General features: G+C 52.1%; 1 protein-coding gene across 5 annotated transcripts in view; it reads left to right on the top strand.

Annotated features, from left to right (window-relative positions):
* KHDRBS3 (KH RNA binding domain containing, signal transduction associated 3) overlaps positions 1–19,916 on the top strand; it is a 116,317-nt gene that overhangs the window by 48,118 nt on the left and 48,283 nt on the right. For all 5 annotated transcript variants that reach the window (XR_008390744.1, XM_037166757.2, XM_037166756.2 and 2 more), the window contains exons 3-5: positions 5,447–5,563; positions 11,337–11,483; positions 12,917–13,056. Coding sequence is in view for 4 of the 5 variants with exons in the window: in XM_037166757.2 (XP_037022652.2) it covers positions 5,447–5,563; positions 11,337–11,483; positions 12,917–13,056 (404 nt within the window). In the remaining variant the exon portion in view is untranslated. The remainder of the gene's footprint in view (positions 1–5,446; positions 5,564–11,336; positions 11,484–12,916; positions 13,057–19,916) is intronic.

Here is a 19,916-nt window from a genome sequence, read left to right as displayed (position 1 = left end):
CGAGGCCCGGGGGGGCCAGGGAGGCTTCAGCGAGGGCCTTTCACAGCCAGCTTGTTCTCGGGAGAGTTGGGCAGTTGGTGTTTTAGACAGAGAGGCCGGGCACCAGGCCGACTTGGGACTCAGCGTGGCGAGCCTGCTGAGTGAGCTTTCTGCACTGGGCCAGCCGGGAGGCGGCTCTGGTGGGCTGCGGGAAAACAGATGGGCCCAGGAGGTCGGCAGACGGGAACGCCGTCCAGGCAGAATTAACCGCTCGGACATTTACTAAGAACCCCCTCTGTACATCCTGGAGCAGGGGCTCCAGAAAGCCTCGTCCCTGCCCCCGCGGCGTGGGCACCAGCTCAGGCAGCAGTTGGTGCGGTGGAGTAGCCGCCATGCCGTGTTCAAAGCCGGGTGCCAGAGGCCACGGGCTCAGCCGCAGCGTGGCGTTAGCGGTCAGTACAACAGCCCTGTGTTCGACTAATCAGCTTTTTGGTGAGCACCGCATTAAGGGACACCTTTTAATAGAGACAGTGACATGTTCTGGAGGCTTAGTTGTTTACTAAGTGACAGCTTACCTGTAATTGCTCCCCGAGGAACAGGGTCATGTCACAAATATAGTTCGGATCAATTACAGCTGGCTCGCACAGGCACCGGGAGGCCTTCGCCAACAACGAACGCAATTATTGCGTGTTGCACGCAGGCCGTGGAACTCAGACACGCTCGTCGTGTGTTGATTCACCACCTCTGTGATCAGGTGGAAAGGGCTTTATTTACAACTGTAGAGTCGGTCATGTAATATATTTGTGATACAGTCATTGGTACCTGGTCTTAGATAGTAGCACTTCACCTTCCGGATGGTTCTGTGCCCAAGTGAAAGCAATGATAAAATCAGAAGTTAAAATGTGTTAAGTTCTTACTGTCTGTCTCGCAAACACAGTTACCAAGTGAAAAAGAAACAGTCCTGACTTGAGTGAGGGGAGACAGTTTTATTTAAATCCTCACCCAAGACATTTTTTTCATTGTTTTTAGAGAGAGAGGAAAGTTCAGACAGAGAGACAGGGAGACAGACGTCCGTGTGGGAGAGCACACTGGTTGGTTGCTTTCTTCTGTGCAGCCTGAGTGGGAATCAGACCCACGCCCTGGGTCTGTGCCCTGACCCCTGAGTGGGAACCGAGCCCGTGACCCTGTCTGGTCCATGGGATGACGCTCCATCCAGCAGAACCACGCTGGCCAGGGCAGGGCTTTGGTTTTGAGGGGAGACATGAACAAGGCCAGGAAGGTGAGGGGCAGTGAGGGGTGGGTGGAGGCTGCCTGGTGGGACAAGGGGTCAGATAGCGTTTTGCCCTGAGGCCGGTCCCTGGAGACAGGGGCCTTTTGGGGAGAGTGTTTTGCTGGCCCAAATGCTGGGGAGTCGCTGTTCATGGCTTGAGGAGAGGGGAAGCTTGACCAGAGTTTGATCCAGGCAGGCCGAGGGGCACTTTCTGATTGATTCGAGAGATGAACAGGTCAGCCAGTGTCTCGTGGAGCAAGCAGTGGGGATGGGAGAGCCGGTGTCTGGCCTTGTCGCAGGCAGACGGCTCACCTGCAGGTCTTACCTAAGTCACGTGGGGGAGAGGAGTTTTTGCAGGAAGCTGTTTCCAGGCATGCAAAAGGGGACAAGGACTTCCCAGACGGCCCTGGTTCTCAGGTGCTCAGGGCTCGGGTAGAATTTGCACTGTTGGGGTGCTGGGCACTTGATCTGTTTTAATCGTGGTGGTAGCCCTGCAGGGCACTGACTCTTGTGAGCCACGGCTCTGGTAAATACAGCGCCCCTGAGGCCTGGGAAGGCTGAGGCCGCCATGTCACACTGCTGGAAAGAGGGAGCGCGTTCCAGACACCTCTGCAGAGGCCTGCAGCCCCTGGGACCTCAGCAGGTCACAGAGCCAGCGGTGTAGAACATAGACACTGTCCAGTCGTTTATTTTTATATCCTCCACAGAGTGCGAAAATACTTACTCAGCCCATGCACTGCTTAGGCCTTTTCTTGTTGCAACTACTGACCATGCCTGGCTGATGAGTTGTTTCTGTTTTGTTTTAAGCACACCAGAGTGTGTCACAGAATCCCATGGAGGGTTTGGACTTGGACACCAGGGGTTGCATCAGCCTCACAGTTGCCTTCGAAGGGCCAAATGTAATTTTAGGAGTGTGTAAATGGAACTACTCCTTAACTAGGGGCAAGGAGCTCTACATTCAGCCCTTTGGAGGCAACCTCGAGGCTGATGTGGCCCCCGGTGAAGATGAGTGTGACAGCCCACTGTATGCCGACAGGACAGGAACGTGGCCTTGTGGATGACGAGGAGTCACCTCCCGGTAAAGGGTGGGTACTGTTTACATAAACCCGTCATCTCCGTAATAGTTAAATTCACCAGTTATTGCCTAGGCATTTGGCATAGAGCGCGCACAGCCTACTGGCTGCTCTGACCTGTATTCATTTCCGTGTTTGATTTACACAGCGGGCGCCCACAGTAGGCAGCGTGGCCCCTGTGTCCTGGCAGGGGGTGCAGAGCCCCCTGAGGCTGACTTGCCTGAGGAGGTCGAGCTGGTGGCGGTGTGGGTGGAGCCGAGACGGGAGTGGAAGGGGTCCTGGTGTCAGAACCCTTGTCGGTGTGCTTTCTGAGAACAGGGTACCGGACACCAGTTGGACGGAGAGCACAACTCCTGCAGGTGGGCGGAGTCACGTGAAACGCTTGTCCTCCTTGCATAGAATCCTGTGTTGTCACGTGACCTTGAATAAACCTTATCACTCTGTGGACTTCAGTTTTCTCAGCATGAAATTAGATGTTTGGACTGGGTGACTTCTGAGGTCTCCCAACAATTATTAATTGAGGAATATTTAACTATTAAAGCAGTGTAAATATGGCAGTTTGGCCACATCCATTTAAGGTCACGCTGTCCTTGAAGCCTGCTAAAATGAATATAAATGACTTTTAAAGGCAGAAACCCATGGAGATAAATAAGTCCGGGAGTGTGAGACAACAGTAGGCAACTGAGATCAGTAGGAGTTTGGCGGCTGCAGAACTAGGGGGTTGGAATGGCCAGCACGGACAGAGCCCTGGGCTCGCGGGACGGAGAGAGTGCCCTAAAGACAGCTGCCACTGCGAAGGTGGAGTCCTGGGGGGCACCGAGGGGAGGGGACCTGCTGGGAGGCTGTAGGGGAGGTGGCTAGACCGAGGTCGTCAGGGGCGAGCCGCAGGATGGGTGCCGAGGGCGGTCGCTGCGGCAGCACCCAGCCGCCTCTCCCTTAGGGCGTCGGATAAAAAGCAACGGCATTCAGTGCAGCAGTAGCCCTCCCATGGGAACGAATCAAAACCATACCTGGTTTTGGGGTTTTGCCAGATCAACAAAAGATACATTTTTTGGTATGCCATTAGGTGAAAAAGGTTGGAAACCACCCAGTTAGACCAGGGGAGGCTCGTCTTGCTGGTAACCTGGGTGTCTGCCCTTCTTAACCTGGTGACAGACTAGATATTCCTGGAAGAAGCCGGTCCAGACACACACAGGACCTTGGGCTTGAGTGTGAGGCCCTGCTCACGGTGGGCGACCGATGGCCTCCTGTAGAAGTGAGGGGGTGCGTGTGGGCTTGCCGGGGGGTTCCCTGTCCTGGCAGCACCGACCCCTCCTCTTGGGAGACCGGGCATCCTCCCGGGTCCGCACCTGGCCCAGGAGAAACGGCACGCAGACACTGGTATTTGAGTAGCTTTTCATGAAAACGGGGCTGCCCCATGCAGTGAACCATCAGAGCTGATTGTTGAGTCCCGGGTCTGAACACCCCGTCAGCAGTTTGGGGGCTCAGTCGTAAACTTCTAAGGACACGTCACGGAGGGTCGCCAGTTCTCCAAGGGGTGTCTGTGCTGTAGAAAGAGGGCGATTTGCGAACACCCTCTGCTGCCATTCATATCCTCTGCAAGATAAGAACTCCAATGGCCTCCATAAAAATTTTCAGAAAGCCATAAAAAGGACAAATATAAGAAAATACTATTAGCAGTTAAATATCTGATAGTGGAAATGAAAGACTTAAGAGATATGGTGGCTGAATGTAATTAGATCTCCCAGAAACTAGAGAGAGAAGGTAAAAGAGGAAGAGAGGAAAAATAAGAAACTGAGCAATTCAACTCAGGAACTCTGATGCCCAAATAATAGAAATCCCCAGGGGGTAAAGCAGAGAATGGGGACAAGGATGAAGTCAGGGCGGGGTCTGAGCTCTGGTTTTCCCTCCCTCGCTGGAGGGCCTGACATTTTCAACTCTGTATTACTTACATTTTTCTACAAATAATTTACTTAAAATTAAAAAATAAAAGTATTGCACGTGAAGGTTAGAGATAGATCCCTGAGTCTTTTTAAAGACCAATGCAATTAAATGTGGGCAAGGAAAAAATATTTTGGTATTTTTTGAAGTAGGTTGGTTTCAGGAGAATTACTTTGGTTGTCCCGGGCGAGTGGAAGATGTTTTCCCTGAAGGACAGCTGTGCCGAGTCTGGCCGCGGCTCTGCTCGTGGAGGGAGCTGGTCCCCGGCCCAGGACAGCGGGTGCTCTCCAAGCAGTAAACGAGGCTTTTTGTTGGGGAGCACAGAGCACTCGTGGTTTAGCTGCATTACAGCGAGGCTTTAGAAAATCGTGTGACGTTCCTAGTAACAATTCATGCAAGATATATTTGTTGTCTGTTTTGTGCCCTGCATTGTTTTAAATAATCTATCTATTTGGACCCATTAAACCTTCAGGAGGGCCTCACGACAGAAGGTCCCATTCCCCAGATGCAGAAGCCAAGGTACACAGAGGGTAGGCACTTGCCCAGGGTTTCTCAGTTGCTACATGGAAAAGCCAGGTTTTATGACCACAGCGGCCCAGCCTCCAGCTCATGCTCTTAGTTCATCCATGTCTACTCCGCTTGTTACATGCAGAACCCTAAGTGCTGGAATCAGCCGTCCACATTCGCATGGCGGGTTGTTTGGAAGGGGCAGGTGGGTCTTCCGGTAAAGCTTTTGTGGGCCACTGGGTGCGGGAGAGCGTCTAGGGCCACACACCCACTGAATGACCGACCACGGCCAAGTGCTGACCAGGAAGAAGGACCAGATGCTCTCCAGTGACCGTCGGTGACCTTACACGGCACCCAGTGTCCACTTTCCTGCCCTGTTCCTGTAGATACTGAACATGCGTGGACATGGTCGGGGGAAGTAACTGCATTTTCCATTGTGAACTGTAGCCAGCATGGAAGCGGTTGGTATGGGGACACGTGTCTTTCATTTTAGACATTTTACGGCTTTAAGCCCTGTTGCACGTGGTCTGCGGGAACAGTGCGGTTTGGGTAGCATGAAGTGAACCGAGTCACTGACCAGTGACGTGTAGCATTCTCCCATGTTCCCTGATCCTCGAGACTAAGGAATTAGTTTCCAGTACGAATGTTACAGATTTGGTTGGTCTGTCTTTCCTAGTTCAACTTCGTGGGGAAACTGCTGGGTCCCCGAGGCAATTCTCTGAAGCGTCTACAAGAAGAAACCTTGACAAAGATGTCCATCCTTGGAAAAGGCTCCATGAGAGACAAGGCAAAGGTAATGTTCATCAGGACGGCGGCTCCCTTCCCAGCCGTCATGTGAGGTACTTTGAGAGCGCCCGTGTTCTTAAGGCACATTGCCGCGAAGCCAGCTAGCATCTCAAAGGAGGTTACAGGAAGATGTTACATAAGGCGATATACTTACTTCTGATGCTGTGTAGAAAATTGAGTCACACCGGCCAATTCAGAATGTGCCGTGTCTTAAACTCGCACGTACCTTTTATGTTCATTTGTAAATGGTCCTGTGGCACCCGTGATTCTGACTGTAGAAGCAGTGTGTCACCTTGCAGAGAGTGCGGGGACACTGGCGTTGCCACCAGGAGGAGGGGGAGCACTCGGCAGTCTGGGCACGCCCGTTTGCGTTAGAGACACGCTCCCGCCTGGCGCATCTGCAGAGTGTATACTTTTATTTGCTCCTTTCCCCTTCATTTGGTATCCTGTATATTTTACCAAGTTTAAATTGATGTTAAAAGTTTTAATAATTGCTTATACATAGTTATTTTACTGGGATGTATTCACATGAACTGCCCTGTGGGTTTTTTTTTTTTTGAGAATTTCAAGATTAGTTTTATTCTAATTGAATTATTGGGGTGACTTTGGTTAGTAAAATTATGTAGGTTTCAGGGGTACAGTCCCATAACACATCATCCGCATGTCCTGTTGTGTGTTCAACACCCGAGTCACATCTTCCATCACCATTTATTCCCCCTTTGTCCTCTTACTTCCCCACCCCCTCCCTCTGGTCATCCCTTTACCGCTGTCTGCGTTAATGAGTTTTTTCTTTGTTTTGCTTATTTTTTATGTGATTATCTGTAATTTTTATTTTATTCTCACATTTTATGGATAGTTTGGTCTGGTATAGAATGGTAGATTAGGAATCATTTTCCCTCAGATTTTTTGCTTAATCCCTTCACCTTTTCACCCAACCTCCCCACCCCCTCCCCTCTGACAGCTAACAGTCTGTTATTTTATTCATTAGATTCCACATACAAGTGAGATCGTAGGGTATTTGTCTTTCTCCAAGTGGCTTATTTCACTTAGTGTAATCCTCTCCAGGTCCATCTATGCTGTTGTAAAAGGTGAGATTTCCTTTTTTTTAAAGATTTTATTTATTCATTTTTAGAGAGTAAGGAAAGGAGAGAAGGACAGAAACATCAATGTATGGTTGCTTCTCATGCATTCCCTGCTGGGAACCGGCCTGCAACCCAGGCATGTGCCCTGACTGGGAATCGAACCGCAATCGTGTGGGTCGCAGGCCCGAGATCAGTCCACTGAGCTACACCAGCCAGGGCAAGATTTCCTTTTCTTTATGGCTGAGCAGTATCCCACTGTGTAAATGTGCCACAGCTGTTGCGCAGCTGCCTGTGGGCACTTGGGCTGCTTCCAGATCTTGGTGGTTGTAAGTAACGCTGCAGCGAACATAGGGGTGCGTGTATCCTTTCCAGCTCGTGTTTTGAGTTCCTTCAGATGAATTCCCAGAAGTGGGACTGCTGGGTCCTAAGGCACTTCCGTTTTTACTTTTCGGAGGGAACTCCACGCTGCTCTCCACGGTGGCTGCCCGGTCTGCGTTCCCACCAGCAGTGCAAGGGCGTCCCCCTTTCTCCACATCTTTGCCACACCTGTTGTTTGTCGGTTTGTTGATGGTGGTGGCCCTCCTGACAGGTGCGAGGTAGCATCTCGTGGTGATATGCCTCCCTCTTTAATAAGCTAAAGTTATTACTATTTTTATTACCCAGTTTCTCAAATGTACTATATCTGAAAGAAATGTTCATATCTCCTCATGTGTCGTCATTCACATTGTTCTCCTTTGTCACTTTGTGGTTCTGTCGCTGTTTCAGGATTTATTTTACTGAGAACCAAATCCGTGCTTAGTGATCACTTATGGTGAGGTGTTGAAGAATGGGTGTGTCAGGCCAGAAAGTTATTTAAACAAAATCCCGCCTCCTCACGAGGAAGTCCATCTAAATAACGGCTTCCCGTAAAGATTGCCACCAGTGGTTTACTGAACAGCCACCGTGGCTCAGCCACCGTGACACTTCACTTGTGTTATCCCATGTTATCCCTGGGAAAATGGTGGGCGATAAACATGATCCTGTTTTTAAATTTTACATGTGTGAGCACTGAGAGCCGGAGAGTCTGAGTGTATCATCTGGTTAATCAAGGGGCTTCATTCTGTCATTTGATCAAAAGCTGGCTATGCACCCCGCTCACAGGTGTTCCCGTTTAAAAATAGAGATCCTCAGGCCCCCAGCGTGTTCAGGGTGGGCCCTAATGAGAATTTTCAGTAGGTGTTTGAAATCATTCTAACCCACGGCCAGGCCAGTTTAACTACTCACCACGCAGTGCCGTCTCGAGTGACGTGACTGGTTCCCTGACCCATCTGACCTGATGGAGGAGGAAATGAAACTTATGTTGGCCAGTTGGACAGAAACAGCCTGTATCTTGGAGGACAGCATCCCACCCTTGCTGATATGCTAATGAGGTCTTTAATAAGGCCACCTGGTCATGAGGTACCTGAGGAGGCCAGCAAAGCCCATTGACATTGTGCTGCTTGGTTTGCTGGTAACGGAGTTTCTTGGACAGAGTGACATTCTGTGGAGTGAGCTGGGCAGCAGACGCTCATTCCCAGGAGGGTGTTCCAGCTAGAAGGGGCCAGGGGAGGCGCGTCTTTACCTGGACTAGATGTCCAGGTCCAGGTAATAGCCGGTGCTTGGCTGTCCGTGTAACAGATGGGACTGTGAACATCATCGGCCTGCTCTCGGGACTTTGGATGCTCCTTCCGGAGCCTGCTGTCACTTCGGGGGCTGGTGGCAGTCCCCTGCTGTGGCCTGCTGGGTACTCAGCAGGGGCCGTGGCCAGCCCTCCTTTTGAGTGCAGCCCGTGGTGTGTTACTGTGTGGCCTCCCTCGCTGTCCCCAGGAGCACTTCATTGAGGAGGCCCTGGAGTAGTAGCACAGAGGTGGCTGGGGAATGCGGGGCTCTGGTGTCTGCTCCAGTTGGTCCCCCCAGCCACCTGGCCACTGAGTGCCAGCTGGCATTGCATGAGCCCCCCTGTTCGTCCACACTTAGGCACTTCCCCAGCCCATGTCTCACCTACTCAGTAACGCTTCCCTGTCCGTGTCCTGACGGCGCCACTCAGCCAGTCAGTATGGATGTCCTGCAGGCGTGGAGCATCTACATCCTCTCCAGACCACCGGAAACTGGGAACAGACAGTCCGCTGCCCCCACAGGGGCCGTTCCAGGTGGTGGCCATCAGCGGGCACTTCTGGGGCCCCACCCACGGTACACTCTGCGATCAGAGCCTCACCGCCTGAGCCTGGACGCGGGTTTCACGTGACCCTTTTTACTAGTTCACTTTTAGTCTGCAGACGTCCTCGGTTAATACTATGTCTGTTTCAAAAGAGAGCCCATTGCTCCCTGTTAAAATCTTACTCTTCCAGATTTTCAGGGTGTTCACTATTTAATTCTCACGTGAACCTGATTCATCTTCTCTGTTTGCTACACTGATGAAATCGTGGGAGTCGTTACCAACATGCACAGGATGGTTCTGAGAGTAATCATCTCAGTGATGCCGTGGGGCCTCCGTCTGTGCTGAGCAGCGGGCTCGAAGTCTTGCCCACATCACTGACATCATAGAATAATAGAATAGTTAAGACTATAGTTGTGTAGTAATAATTATCATTATACAAGTAATTATTACTGGATTTGTTATTTATTATGTGTTAGACCTAAATCTAAAGACTTTCTGTCTTCAGACACAAATCCTTTATCACTACCGTTCCTATGTTACTACGTGCTCCTAATTACTGGTATAACGACTCCTCTATTGCTACAGCACCTTGTGGGCAACAGCAGGTTCTGTGCTGTTAACACCATTTGAAGTCAGCCCCTGGAGATGGGGTAAAGTAACCTACCTGCCCAAAGCTGGGCAGGGTGTGTTGGATGTGGGATTCAGGTGTGGGGTTTGAATGCAGCTCGTCAGAGGCTGGTCCTTCCCCAGACACTGCCCGGCCTCTCCTGGTGAGCCCCGACCCAGTCTAGGAATGACCGCCTGCTCCGTGGAACTGGGAGACACTGGGGCGATGGCGAGAGAGCCCCTGTTCCAGCCCGAGTTTGTGATGGAAGTGAAAGTGCCCAACGGTGGGTCCACAGTTGTCAACTATTAGGATGGTCATTTTGGTGCATGTTAGAACATTGGAAGTGTTTATTCCATTCGTTCCTGCTTTCTGCGACGATGCTGTGCATGATCTCCAGTGGAAGCCCCAGCTGTAAAAGGCAGAGCACCAGACCAAATGGTTGAATACGTCCCAGTTAGAACAGCGCACAGTTTCTGGTTGGCGTAAAAGAATAGCACCGTTTCATACTCAAGACAAACGGCGAGGAAACCGCACAGGACGTTGAAGTCAGCTTCCATCTGCTCTTTCTTACTTCAGATGTTTTTCTTGTTTTCTTTGGGTTTCCGCCCCTCTTCCCCTGACCATGACGGCAGCCAGCGCCCGCTGGGACCTGCCGCGTGCCAGGCGAGATGCCGGGCAGCACAGCTCTGTCCCCTCTGCCGGGCGGTCACAAGGAGCCGACCTCTTAGCCTTCTCCGTGGCCCTCCAGCAACACGCCTTTGTTAGTGCCAAGCTGATTTCGCAAAGTAAGGGCTTGATTGTACATAAATGGTCTGACTCACACACCTAGTGACCAGCCTCACTGCGATTCAGGTGTGCCTGACTCTGAGTCCCAGGCCCTGGTCCTGCTGAGCCTCTTTTCTTTGTAAGAATTCGGGTCAGTTCAGTAATGAGAGGTGAAGTCCAGGGTGTGTGTGCTGGCGAGGCCTGGGGGCTGGGGGTGGGATTGCAGGGCGATGGTGTCCGGGCCCCATGGGTTCACCCTCTGCTGGGACAGGCTTTTTGGGGAGGTTGGGACAGTTTTAGATACAGGTACCTAGCAGTTTTTCTTTCTGGTTTTCATGTTGGAAACAATGTCTGAAAAACTCAGATTCTGTAATTGCCTCTAATGAAGGCTAGTTAGAAAAAATAATGGAGCAAAATTACTAGTCCCTTAATTATCTGTTTTTTTCCTCCTGATTTCCCCCTGAATTTCATTATGAACAACAAAAAAATTAGAAAATGTTTTATCATAGGAACATAAATTCATGTAATAGAGTCTCTCATTTATCTTACGCCCTCTTCTACCCTCAGATCGAGTGTATTACCTGGCATGTGAAAGTGCTTTTCGAAAGATACATACATAACCTAGTGGACATAGACATGAATGGGTAATTGGCCGTTCACTCAGTAAATACTTGTCCAGCATCTGCTTTCTGCTGAGCACTTTTCTCGACGATGGGAATGCAGTACTTAGTGAGACAGCCCTAACCCAAACCCCAAGCCTAACTGTGACCCGAATGCTTAACCAGGCAGCGGTGAGCTGTGTTGCCTGGCCGGTGGAGGGCCATGGAGGGAGTCCAGGCTGCACCTGGGGCGCAGGGGGCGGGCAGGAGGGAGCAGGCACGGGGCGCAGAGAGGGCGGTGGCGGGACCCGTAGGCCGGAGACAGGGGTGGAGACCGAAGCAGCAGCAGCAGCAGGTGGCCTCCAAGTTTCTGTAAAAGCAAATAGGCAATGGCAGGATCAGATTTATATTCTAGACTTTCTTCTTTAGGTGGTGTCTGCTGTTGACTGACTCTTTGTGACAGTCCCATGCCAAATACGCTCTGGGTAGTTTTACTGTTTTTCTCCTTCCTCCGGACGACCCACTCTTCAGCACCACGTGTCTTTCTTCAGGAAGAAGAGTTGAGGAAAAGCGGGGAAGCGAAGTACTTCCACCTGCACGACGACCTCCACGTGCTCATCGAGGTCTTCGCCCCGCCGGCCGAGGCCTACGCCCGCATGGGGCGCGCCCTGGAGGAGATCAAGAAGTTCCTCATTCCCGTGAGTGGCTTCAGCGCCCTTCCTCTGTTTCAGCCCTGGGGAGCCTGACCGGTCCTGGTCCTTGGTGTTGGCAGAGCACTGCACCTACCGAGGGGCTTCACGCTTGTCACGGCGCGTAGCCCCCATACCGCCGCCGTGAATTATGTGGCGTTCCTTCTGTATAGATGAGACCGCAGACTTCCGAGATTGTTAATACTGCTGAGGTCACATGACTGAGAGGGTTGAAGAGCGGTCACTTGTCCAGGCTGTGGGAACCCAAGCCCTATTGGGCCCCAGAATGACCTCGCATATGTGAGGCAAACTCAGAGTTCTGCCCCCCACCCCCACCCCTGGTCTGTTTGCACGGGGCCAAGTGAACTTCTCCCCCATGCATCTGATTTGAACCCCATACAAGTTCATGTCCCCCCCCCCTCACACTTTCAACAGGGTGGAGAGTTAGCATGTATGTAGCACATTTTATGGAGAATGTGCTTTTCAGACAATTCAGTAATCTCCACACATGTAGTAAGGTGGTAGGAACATTTACGGGTTTACTGTAGAGAGGCAGAAATACCAATTAATTCCAGTGACTTTGCTGAGGTCAGGATACTCCAAATGAGTTAGAGAAAGAGTCTGTATTTACAGTAAAGCCGAGACCCTGAGTTCCCGCCCATTCTGCTGATCGCGGTGACTGGGCCTTCTGGGCTGTGGTCTCCAGCCCACGTTCAAGCCAGGTTCGTGGGGCATTTTTTTTTGTGCTCCACATCTTCTACCACCAGCTTCAAGTCAGTGTCACATTCTGCTTTTGAAAAGTAAGGAGGAGACTGTGTATTTTTAAAAGAAATTCACTAAACACGTTTCATGTTTTTAATTCTAAGCAATCCAGGAAACTGTCTCTTCTGAACCCTTTATTCAAATGCAGACCTGCTGATACCTCTTCTTTCATCAGGTCGCCCCTTTCTCCCTCCAGCTACACACGCCGAAGAGCGCGTTTTCAGGTGTAAGATGATGCATTCAGTTTTGGAGATGTTGACTTTTGCCACTTGTGCAGCATCCAAATGGCAACGCACCAAAAATGTGTGCAGGGATGCGGCTCGTTCCTCTCCGTTTTCTGTTGCTCGGTGCATTGCAGACGCGTAGTAGGACTAGTTGAGTTGTAAACAACAATGCCGGTAGATGTTACATGGCATTTTAATTTCATCATAGATGTTTCTCTTGGCAGTCATGCCTGGGGGAAAGAGTTACGGCTCGTTATAGGACCTTTTAGTTTGGGGGAAAAGACTGTGTTTTTTGTTTTTTCCTGTTTACAATTTATTGATATGTTTCTGTTTTGATGAACTCTAGTCTCATTTCATGAATTTTTCCTAGCCCCCCGTTTTCTATTAAAAAGTTGCTTTTTGTTCTACATACTGCTGTTCACGAGGCGGACCTGCCTCCTTCTGCCTTCCATGCAGGACTACAACGACGAAATCAGGCAAGCTCAGCTCCAGGAACTGACGTATTTGAATGGAGGCTCAGAAAACGCCGACGTCCCAGTCGTTCGAGGGAAGTCCGCCCTGCGCACCAGGGGGGTGCCAACCCCCACGATAAGCAGGTGGGCATGAGGCATTGACTGGCCTTCGCTGTGGTTAGAATAAGGCGGCATGCCGGCAGGTTTAACGCTCCCTTCGCCGGGAGACCACTCCACCCGTGGGCCAGGGCCTCCTTTCCTCACGTCGTCCGTCCTTCCTGACCTGATCCACACCCATCTCTTCCAGCTCCCATTCAGGACCTTCTTTGGTTAAGTCAGATGTCCCTTCTCCTGGCTGACATCCTTCCGCGGCTTCCCTCGCAGCTGGAAGGAAGCCCACACTTCCCGATGCGCACTCTCGTTCCCCCGGCACTGTCTTCCCCTGTCTGTCTGTCCACCTCACCCTGTCTGCCCTCGGACCCACTGGGTCAAAGTCTTCTATTCCTCAAATGGCCAAGCCGTCTCCTTCCGAGTCCTCTGCACTTGGTCTCTTCTTGGGACGCTGGCTCCCCGGGCATCCAGCTATTACTCTTGGCATTGCAGTCCCCACACACAGGTGTCTCCACCGACGGCTGTCGCCTGGGCCAGAACCGGTCATGGCACCTGCCCCGGCTGCTCGGTGGCCTTTATTGAGTGGAATTTACCTTTATATTTGTTCACTTTTCATTGGTAATCATTTGGCAAAAGACTGTGCGGTGAATTCAGTACAATAGCAAATCCTCAAGGCTCTTTCTGATCAAGTGTTGTCCATTTACAGATTTTTGGTTAATATAGTTCTTGCCAGTCACGTGGCTGAATTAGCTTTGCGGGAATGGTCACTGGGATGTCCCCACTTTGGAATTTCATGGCAGAACAAGTTATTCCTGGGTCGTCATGAACACCCCCCACTGCTGTCACTTCGGGGGGGCTTTCTGGTGAAAGATGTAAATAAATGGTCTACAGTTAAATCCTGCAGGGGAAGTGACAAGGGTTTCAGCGAGACTTTTAACTTCGGTTTGAAATGTGAGAACCAGACGGGAACTTCTTTCACCGAGGAGCAGGGGAGGTTTCTTGGCTCTGCACAGTCGGTCCCCCACCAGTCCCGGGCCTCCAGGCAGCACTGCCGTGACGTCGCCCCCTTGTCCCCTACCACAGAGCCCTGCGGAGAGGGGACTGGGGCGTGGACTGCAGTGGACTATAGACCACTCCATGTGGCACATGTCTGTTTGGTTTCACATTTTTCTCAGTGGGTCTTTTCCCCACAACTTGCCTGCTGCTCTCTGGCCTGGGCTAGACAGTGTGGGGTCTTCCAAGAAGACATCCCTCCATCCCTCACTTCAAACAGCCGGCTCGTTCTGTGTCTCTTGTCCCCTGGCCTTGGCTCTGGCCCATCTGGCCCTTCCTCCCGAGCAGCAGGCAGTGTTAGCTCCATGAATTTGGTGGCAGGACAGCAGGAGGAGAAAGCGAGCGAAGCTGACGGGAGTTTGCGTCTCCGAGCAGCGGATGCCCGCCCACCGGGGTCGGGTGCTGAGTGTGGGGGTCGGTTCTGACTCAGGCCGTTCGGGTGAGCGGTTGGCCACTCAGGCCCTTTATCAGCTTTCATAAATTGGGGAGATTTTCAGCTCCCTGTTTTTGAAATGCTTTTTCCTGCCCCTTTCCCTTTTCTTTTTCTTGGTCGTCAGACCCACACGTTAGAAGTGACTGTGCTTCCCAGACGAGGTGCCGGGGGGCACACTCACGGGGCTGCTGCAGGAGAGGGTGAAACTTCATGGGGCCGTAAGGATGGTCGGCGTCTCCGAGACACTGCACGAGCTGTCAGCGTGCGTTGGCCGTGCGCAGTGTCAACACTGGGTCGTTCCCCGCTGACGTCACGGTCTCTGTTCGCACTGGCACCTCCGCATCTGTGGCAGGGACAATAAGCAGCCATCGTTACTTTGCCTATCAGTCACATCTCCAACTGTGGGGCCACATTTCCAACCACGGGGTCTCGTGAGAGACTGTTGCTCTTGCTGCCTCATTCATATGGATGGGCACGTGGCCCTGATTCGCTGGAAGACACGTTAGGAATGGTGGCAGAGATGCAGAGACCTTTCGAGTGACCGACAGTGACAGGTGTCCCCTCATGGTACACAAAGTACGAGAAACGGTGTCGTAAACAGTCTCGCCCAGCTGTGTTCGAAGGTCCTTGTTGTGTTAGGGAAAGGGTGGGCGTAGGAAAGACTAATCCATTTCTTCTGCCAGACGGGACGCCTCTTAAACGCTTTGCTGGGGTGTTATTTAAACTGTTTGGCTGGCGCCTGGACTGATTTCTCGGGACCGCCCACCACCTGGCCTGTCGGAACAGCCCCCTGCTTCCTTCCTGCAGATTCTGTGTGGACGACGTGTGCCTGTCACACGCCCGGCGTGGACCTGTGGCACGTGCACCCGCGTCCCAGGCAGAGTCCCCGAGGGCTTTCCTGCAGACACATTTCCCCGCCTTTCTGGACAGCAGGTGCCCCGAGTTCCTCCTGCTGAACTCCCCTCTCCATCCGCGGAGCCCAGTTACCCTGTTCCCAGGGGCTCAGCCGGGTAGTAGTGAGCAGCCACGCTGGTGTTGAGCAAAAGGAGACAAAAGGAGAAAAACAGGTTGTGTCTTTTAAAATCACCTTAACAGGCTTTAGGAGGACAGTAACTGAGGCAAATAGCATCACACGTGGTATGAGAGCTTCTGGCAAGAACTTGTCGTTTAAATGCCGGCCAGGTGGGACAGATGAGAGAGGCAGCTACACGTGGTGCCCCTGGCCTCAGCTCGGCTGCTGCGTGCGTGTGAAGCGCAGCACGAAGCGGGACAGCCCTCCAGGCCCTCCTGCAGGCTGCCGCGCCCACACCGGCTTCCTCACCGACCCCGGTGTGCCCACTGATCTTTTCCTAGATCTCGTTGGACAGGACCCACTGAAGCCACAGGTGGGAGGGAGTGGGGAGCATATTCCTACAGAGAGGGAGTCTCCCCACCATGCCCTGGCTTCTTAGACGCTTCAGTGTTTCCTTTTCCTCTTTGAAAATCCATCAGTCGGGGTTTCTTGAGCTCTTTTTGTAATGGGTTGAATTTATAGAGACATGTAAGTCCTTGTCCTGACGTCAGCGAGTCTAACAAGAAGGCCAGAGAAGCAGGTAATTGTGAGCAAATGCTATGAATAGGGGATGAGGGGTGCGAAGAACAACGAAATGGCCACAGGAATGAGGGTGCAGATGACTCGGAGTGGGGAGTGTGGGTACGAACACACTCAGGATAGAGGTGAAGAAGTGAGATGGGAGTGTTCCCGAGGGAGGTCATGGGGGGCAGAGGGGCAAAGGCTTCAGAGCAGAAGAGTTGGGGACTGCCTGTGACTTAGGGAGTGACGCTGGGGAGACCAGAGGTTCAGGAGTCACCCTGGCTCTGACTCGCTCTGTGGCCTCAGGGATCTGCCCCTTCTAAGCCATAGAACCTCTTCTATTAAATGGAAATAGAAAATTGAGCACATACTAATCCAAGCCCTACCTAATTTTTGTTTTTAATTTTTATTTATTGATTTTAGGGAACATGAGACAGACATCATTTTGTTGTGCCACTTGTTTAATGTATTCACTGGTTACTTCCTGAAGAGCCCTGACCGAGGATCGAACCTGCAGCCTTGGTGTATCAGGATGTCGCTCTAGCCAACTGAGCTACCTGGCCAGGGTCTCTTAATGCTTTAAATGTCCTATTCAAGTTCAAACTGGACTGAGCGCTTTTCTGATCACTCAGAATGACCCCACACCAAAAGGTGAATTTTTAGCACTGACCCTGGACCCGTGGCTCAGTGTAGGACCAATGACACGTCCGTCTGGAACACCTTTGTTACCAGTTTCGTTGTCGTCAGAGGGAAGGAAGACTTGTGCTTTTGAGTCCTGAAGGCAGACAGTTAGAAATGATAGGTACTTGCTACTTTTGTGTTTGAGTAAAGAAGAAAAGGAAAAACGTGAAACATCTAGAACTGGAAGACAATGACAGGCTTCAAAGGAAGGAATGAGCTCTTGTCTTTCGGGGACGCAGCCCTGGAGGAAGAGGGGAGATCAGTCAGTTTCTCGCGCTTTCTAAGAGGTTGCACGTTCTCACACACTGTGTTGCGTTGTCCACTGTGTGACTAATCAGCATTGTGCGACTCGTCGGAGAAGAAGCAGGTTGCCTTGCCTCTGTTTTGTACCCCATACAGTATGGACACTTGCTTGGTCGTTTCTTTAAGGACTCACATTGAAGATTGGACGGGTCATGGGATAAAGAAAGGAGATCACCAACAGGTTTCATAGTGGCTCTGTGCCTCTGAACCACCAGCGGTGCACTTGGCAGCCTGCTGGAGAGGACCTCCGTCCCCCCAAACTCGCCCAGCGCCCCAGACCTACACAGCGAGACCGTGCCCGGAGACGGGGTCGCTGGTGACGAGGGCACACACGAACGTGTGGGCAGCCTGCCCGAGAGCCACCCTGGTCTCTAAGGGTGCTCAGGGTGGGAGCTGCCGGAGCCCCCATTCAGAGGTCCCCGAATTCCTCTGACAGTTTCTCCTGCGCCTTTGAGGGATTTTAACTCCAGGCTGCGCCCGCCTCCCCCTCTGTCCAGCCCTCATTCTCCTGTCAGCCTCTGGCAGGAAGGAAGTCTCAGAATGATTAAGCTTTAACTCTCAGAAAAACACTCGCAGAGAGGAAGAAAGTTGTTGAATGTGTGGGGGATTCTGTCCGGAAAATAAACGACCCCTCGGGTCGTTACTGCGTGGGGCGTGGACCTCAGGTTGATCCCTGGAAGGTCTGCCTCAGTGTGACACCGGGGACGTCTGGCTGAGAGGCTGGCACTGCATCCTGCAGGCCTCCCGTGGTTAGCGGCGGGCCTCCCCTTCCTGGGGCTCGGGGTCAGCTGCGGTCCCACGGTCACTGGTTAGTAATGCTGGTGCTTCCTGGGCTACTGCCCCCCCATATGGCTGCAGCCTCTGCTTGTGAGTCTCATGACTTTTAGGAACAAAAGCCGAACAAGGCAGTCTGTGTCCGCTGTCTCTCTACCAGACTGCATTGCAGTTGCTAAACGCATGAGACGTGTACGAATGCGTGGTCGCTGCACACAGGGAGTGGGGGCCGGCGGGGGCGGCACTGTTGCTCTCCCCGTCCTTCAGTGAGCGGGAGAGGAAGGCGTCGGGCTGAGCCCACGTGGACGTCCACCTAAGGAGGCCCGCTTGCTGGCGCCTGTTCTAGGCGAGGCGTGTTATCCATCCCGTGGGTGAACCTCACAGCTGTGCTGCAGGAGCCGGCTGTTACGAACCCCACTCCCAGGTGGGGAGACCAAGGCTAAGCAGAAGGTGGCAGAATCAGGTGTGAGGGTGTTGGAACCCAAAGCATGTGCGTCTTCATCACATCTTAAAACCTGGTTTAACTTACAAACTAAATAATAATCTTTTTCTGGTTAGTCATTACTTCTTGTATTCAGTCATTTATAGTCAGTCCTATTTCCTCAAAAATAGCTGTTGGCTACAAAAGCCTTTCTAGGCTTTTCTTCTAAAGATTGTATGTATCTGTTTTTAGAGAGAGGGCAAGGGAGGGAGAAAGGAAGACAAACATGAATGTGCAAGAGAAACATCGATCAGGTGCCAAATGAACACCCGCACCGGGACCTGGCCCACAACCCAGGTGTGTGATCTGACCGGGGATCAAATGGGCAACCCTTTGTTTCACAGGCCAGTGCTCCGTCCGCTGAGCCACACCAGCCAGGGCTCTAGGCTGTTTCTGTATTCGAGTTTCAAAGCCAGAAACCATCGGCACTCTGCTGAGAAATACAAACAGAAGGGACCATTACGGTCCCACCCGTCCATCTGCTTATGAAACTTTCTGCTCAGTGGCATCATCTCTCTGCTCTGCCCTTCCATGTCCCCCTTCAGAGCTGCACTGTACGTACCTCTCTCAGTTCAAGTACACTCTTCAAGTAGAAAGTAGTTCCCATCGAAACCGTTACAAACACCATCTCACGGGCGCTGTGTCTGTTCTCACTCTGTTCTCAGCCCCGCTGCTCAGCCTGACCCTGAACCTCACTTGCAGCGTCCAGTGAGGACTTTGTGCTGTGACGTCAGCATGTCACTCTGTGCCGTGCCCTCTTCTCGCCAAAGTGTCCTTTAAGGCCGTGCCGACCGTGCTGCTTGACACCTCCCCACGGACGTTCACTTACAAGTGAATCTTCCACATGTCTTCTGTGGAAAAGTGCCTGGAGCTGCGTGCATCGAATGGCCCGTCTGCAGCGCCGCAGCCGACGCCTCGCGTGACTCCATACCCCCTGTGGGCCCGTGCTCTGACCGCGTGGATGATGATGGGGACGAACCGGGGACTTCTTAGACATAGGAACGTGTGTCTTCCAGTCTGATGAAAGCATGAATTTGTACGTTCCAAGATGTGTGGAGTGTTTTGTGGCCCGTGCAGCACCGTGGATGGTAAAGGTCCGGCGTCAGGGAAGGAAGCAGGAGCCTCCGTCGTTCGAATGTACACAGATCCAGACGCATCTCCGATGGGCTGGGTGCACTACTGGTGGAAACTACATACTTTCTTCTCACCAGAGATAAGACGAATAAAACACCGCAGAAATTAAGGTGTCTTTCAGTGCAGCTCAGAGCGATTGCTGTTTGTACGCATTGTCCATGTGCATCGGGCAGAAAATGTGTAAACGCTTCGCACGCCCCGTGTCCTTTCCCTTCGCAATAACTGTGATGTGGGTCCGCACCCCACCGCGCACCCGAGGAAGCTGGTCCGGGGAGGTCAGGCTCTCGGCTGCTCTGAGTGTTAGGTGGGAGGCGGAAGTTGGGCCAGTAGGAGCAGCCAGGAGTTGAACTCAGACCCGGCTCCAGTGGCCTTGGGCCCACCATCGTCTCCTGTGTGCCTGTTCCTGGCCGGGAGTGGAAAGAAACGCTGTAATTTGCAGTACTCGTGAAGGGGATATGACC

This window comes from Artibeus jamaicensis, unplaced genomic scaffold (assembly GCF_021234435.1).
Source record: "Artibeus jamaicensis isolate MK-2021 breed Jamaican fruit bat unplaced genomic scaffold, CSHL_Jam_final scaffold_916, whole genome shotgun sequence".
Classification (NCBI taxonomy): domain Eukaryota; kingdom Metazoa; phylum Chordata; class Mammalia; order Chiroptera; family Phyllostomidae; genus Artibeus; species Artibeus jamaicensis.
This window is presented reverse-complemented; position numbering and strand designations above follow the sequence as displayed.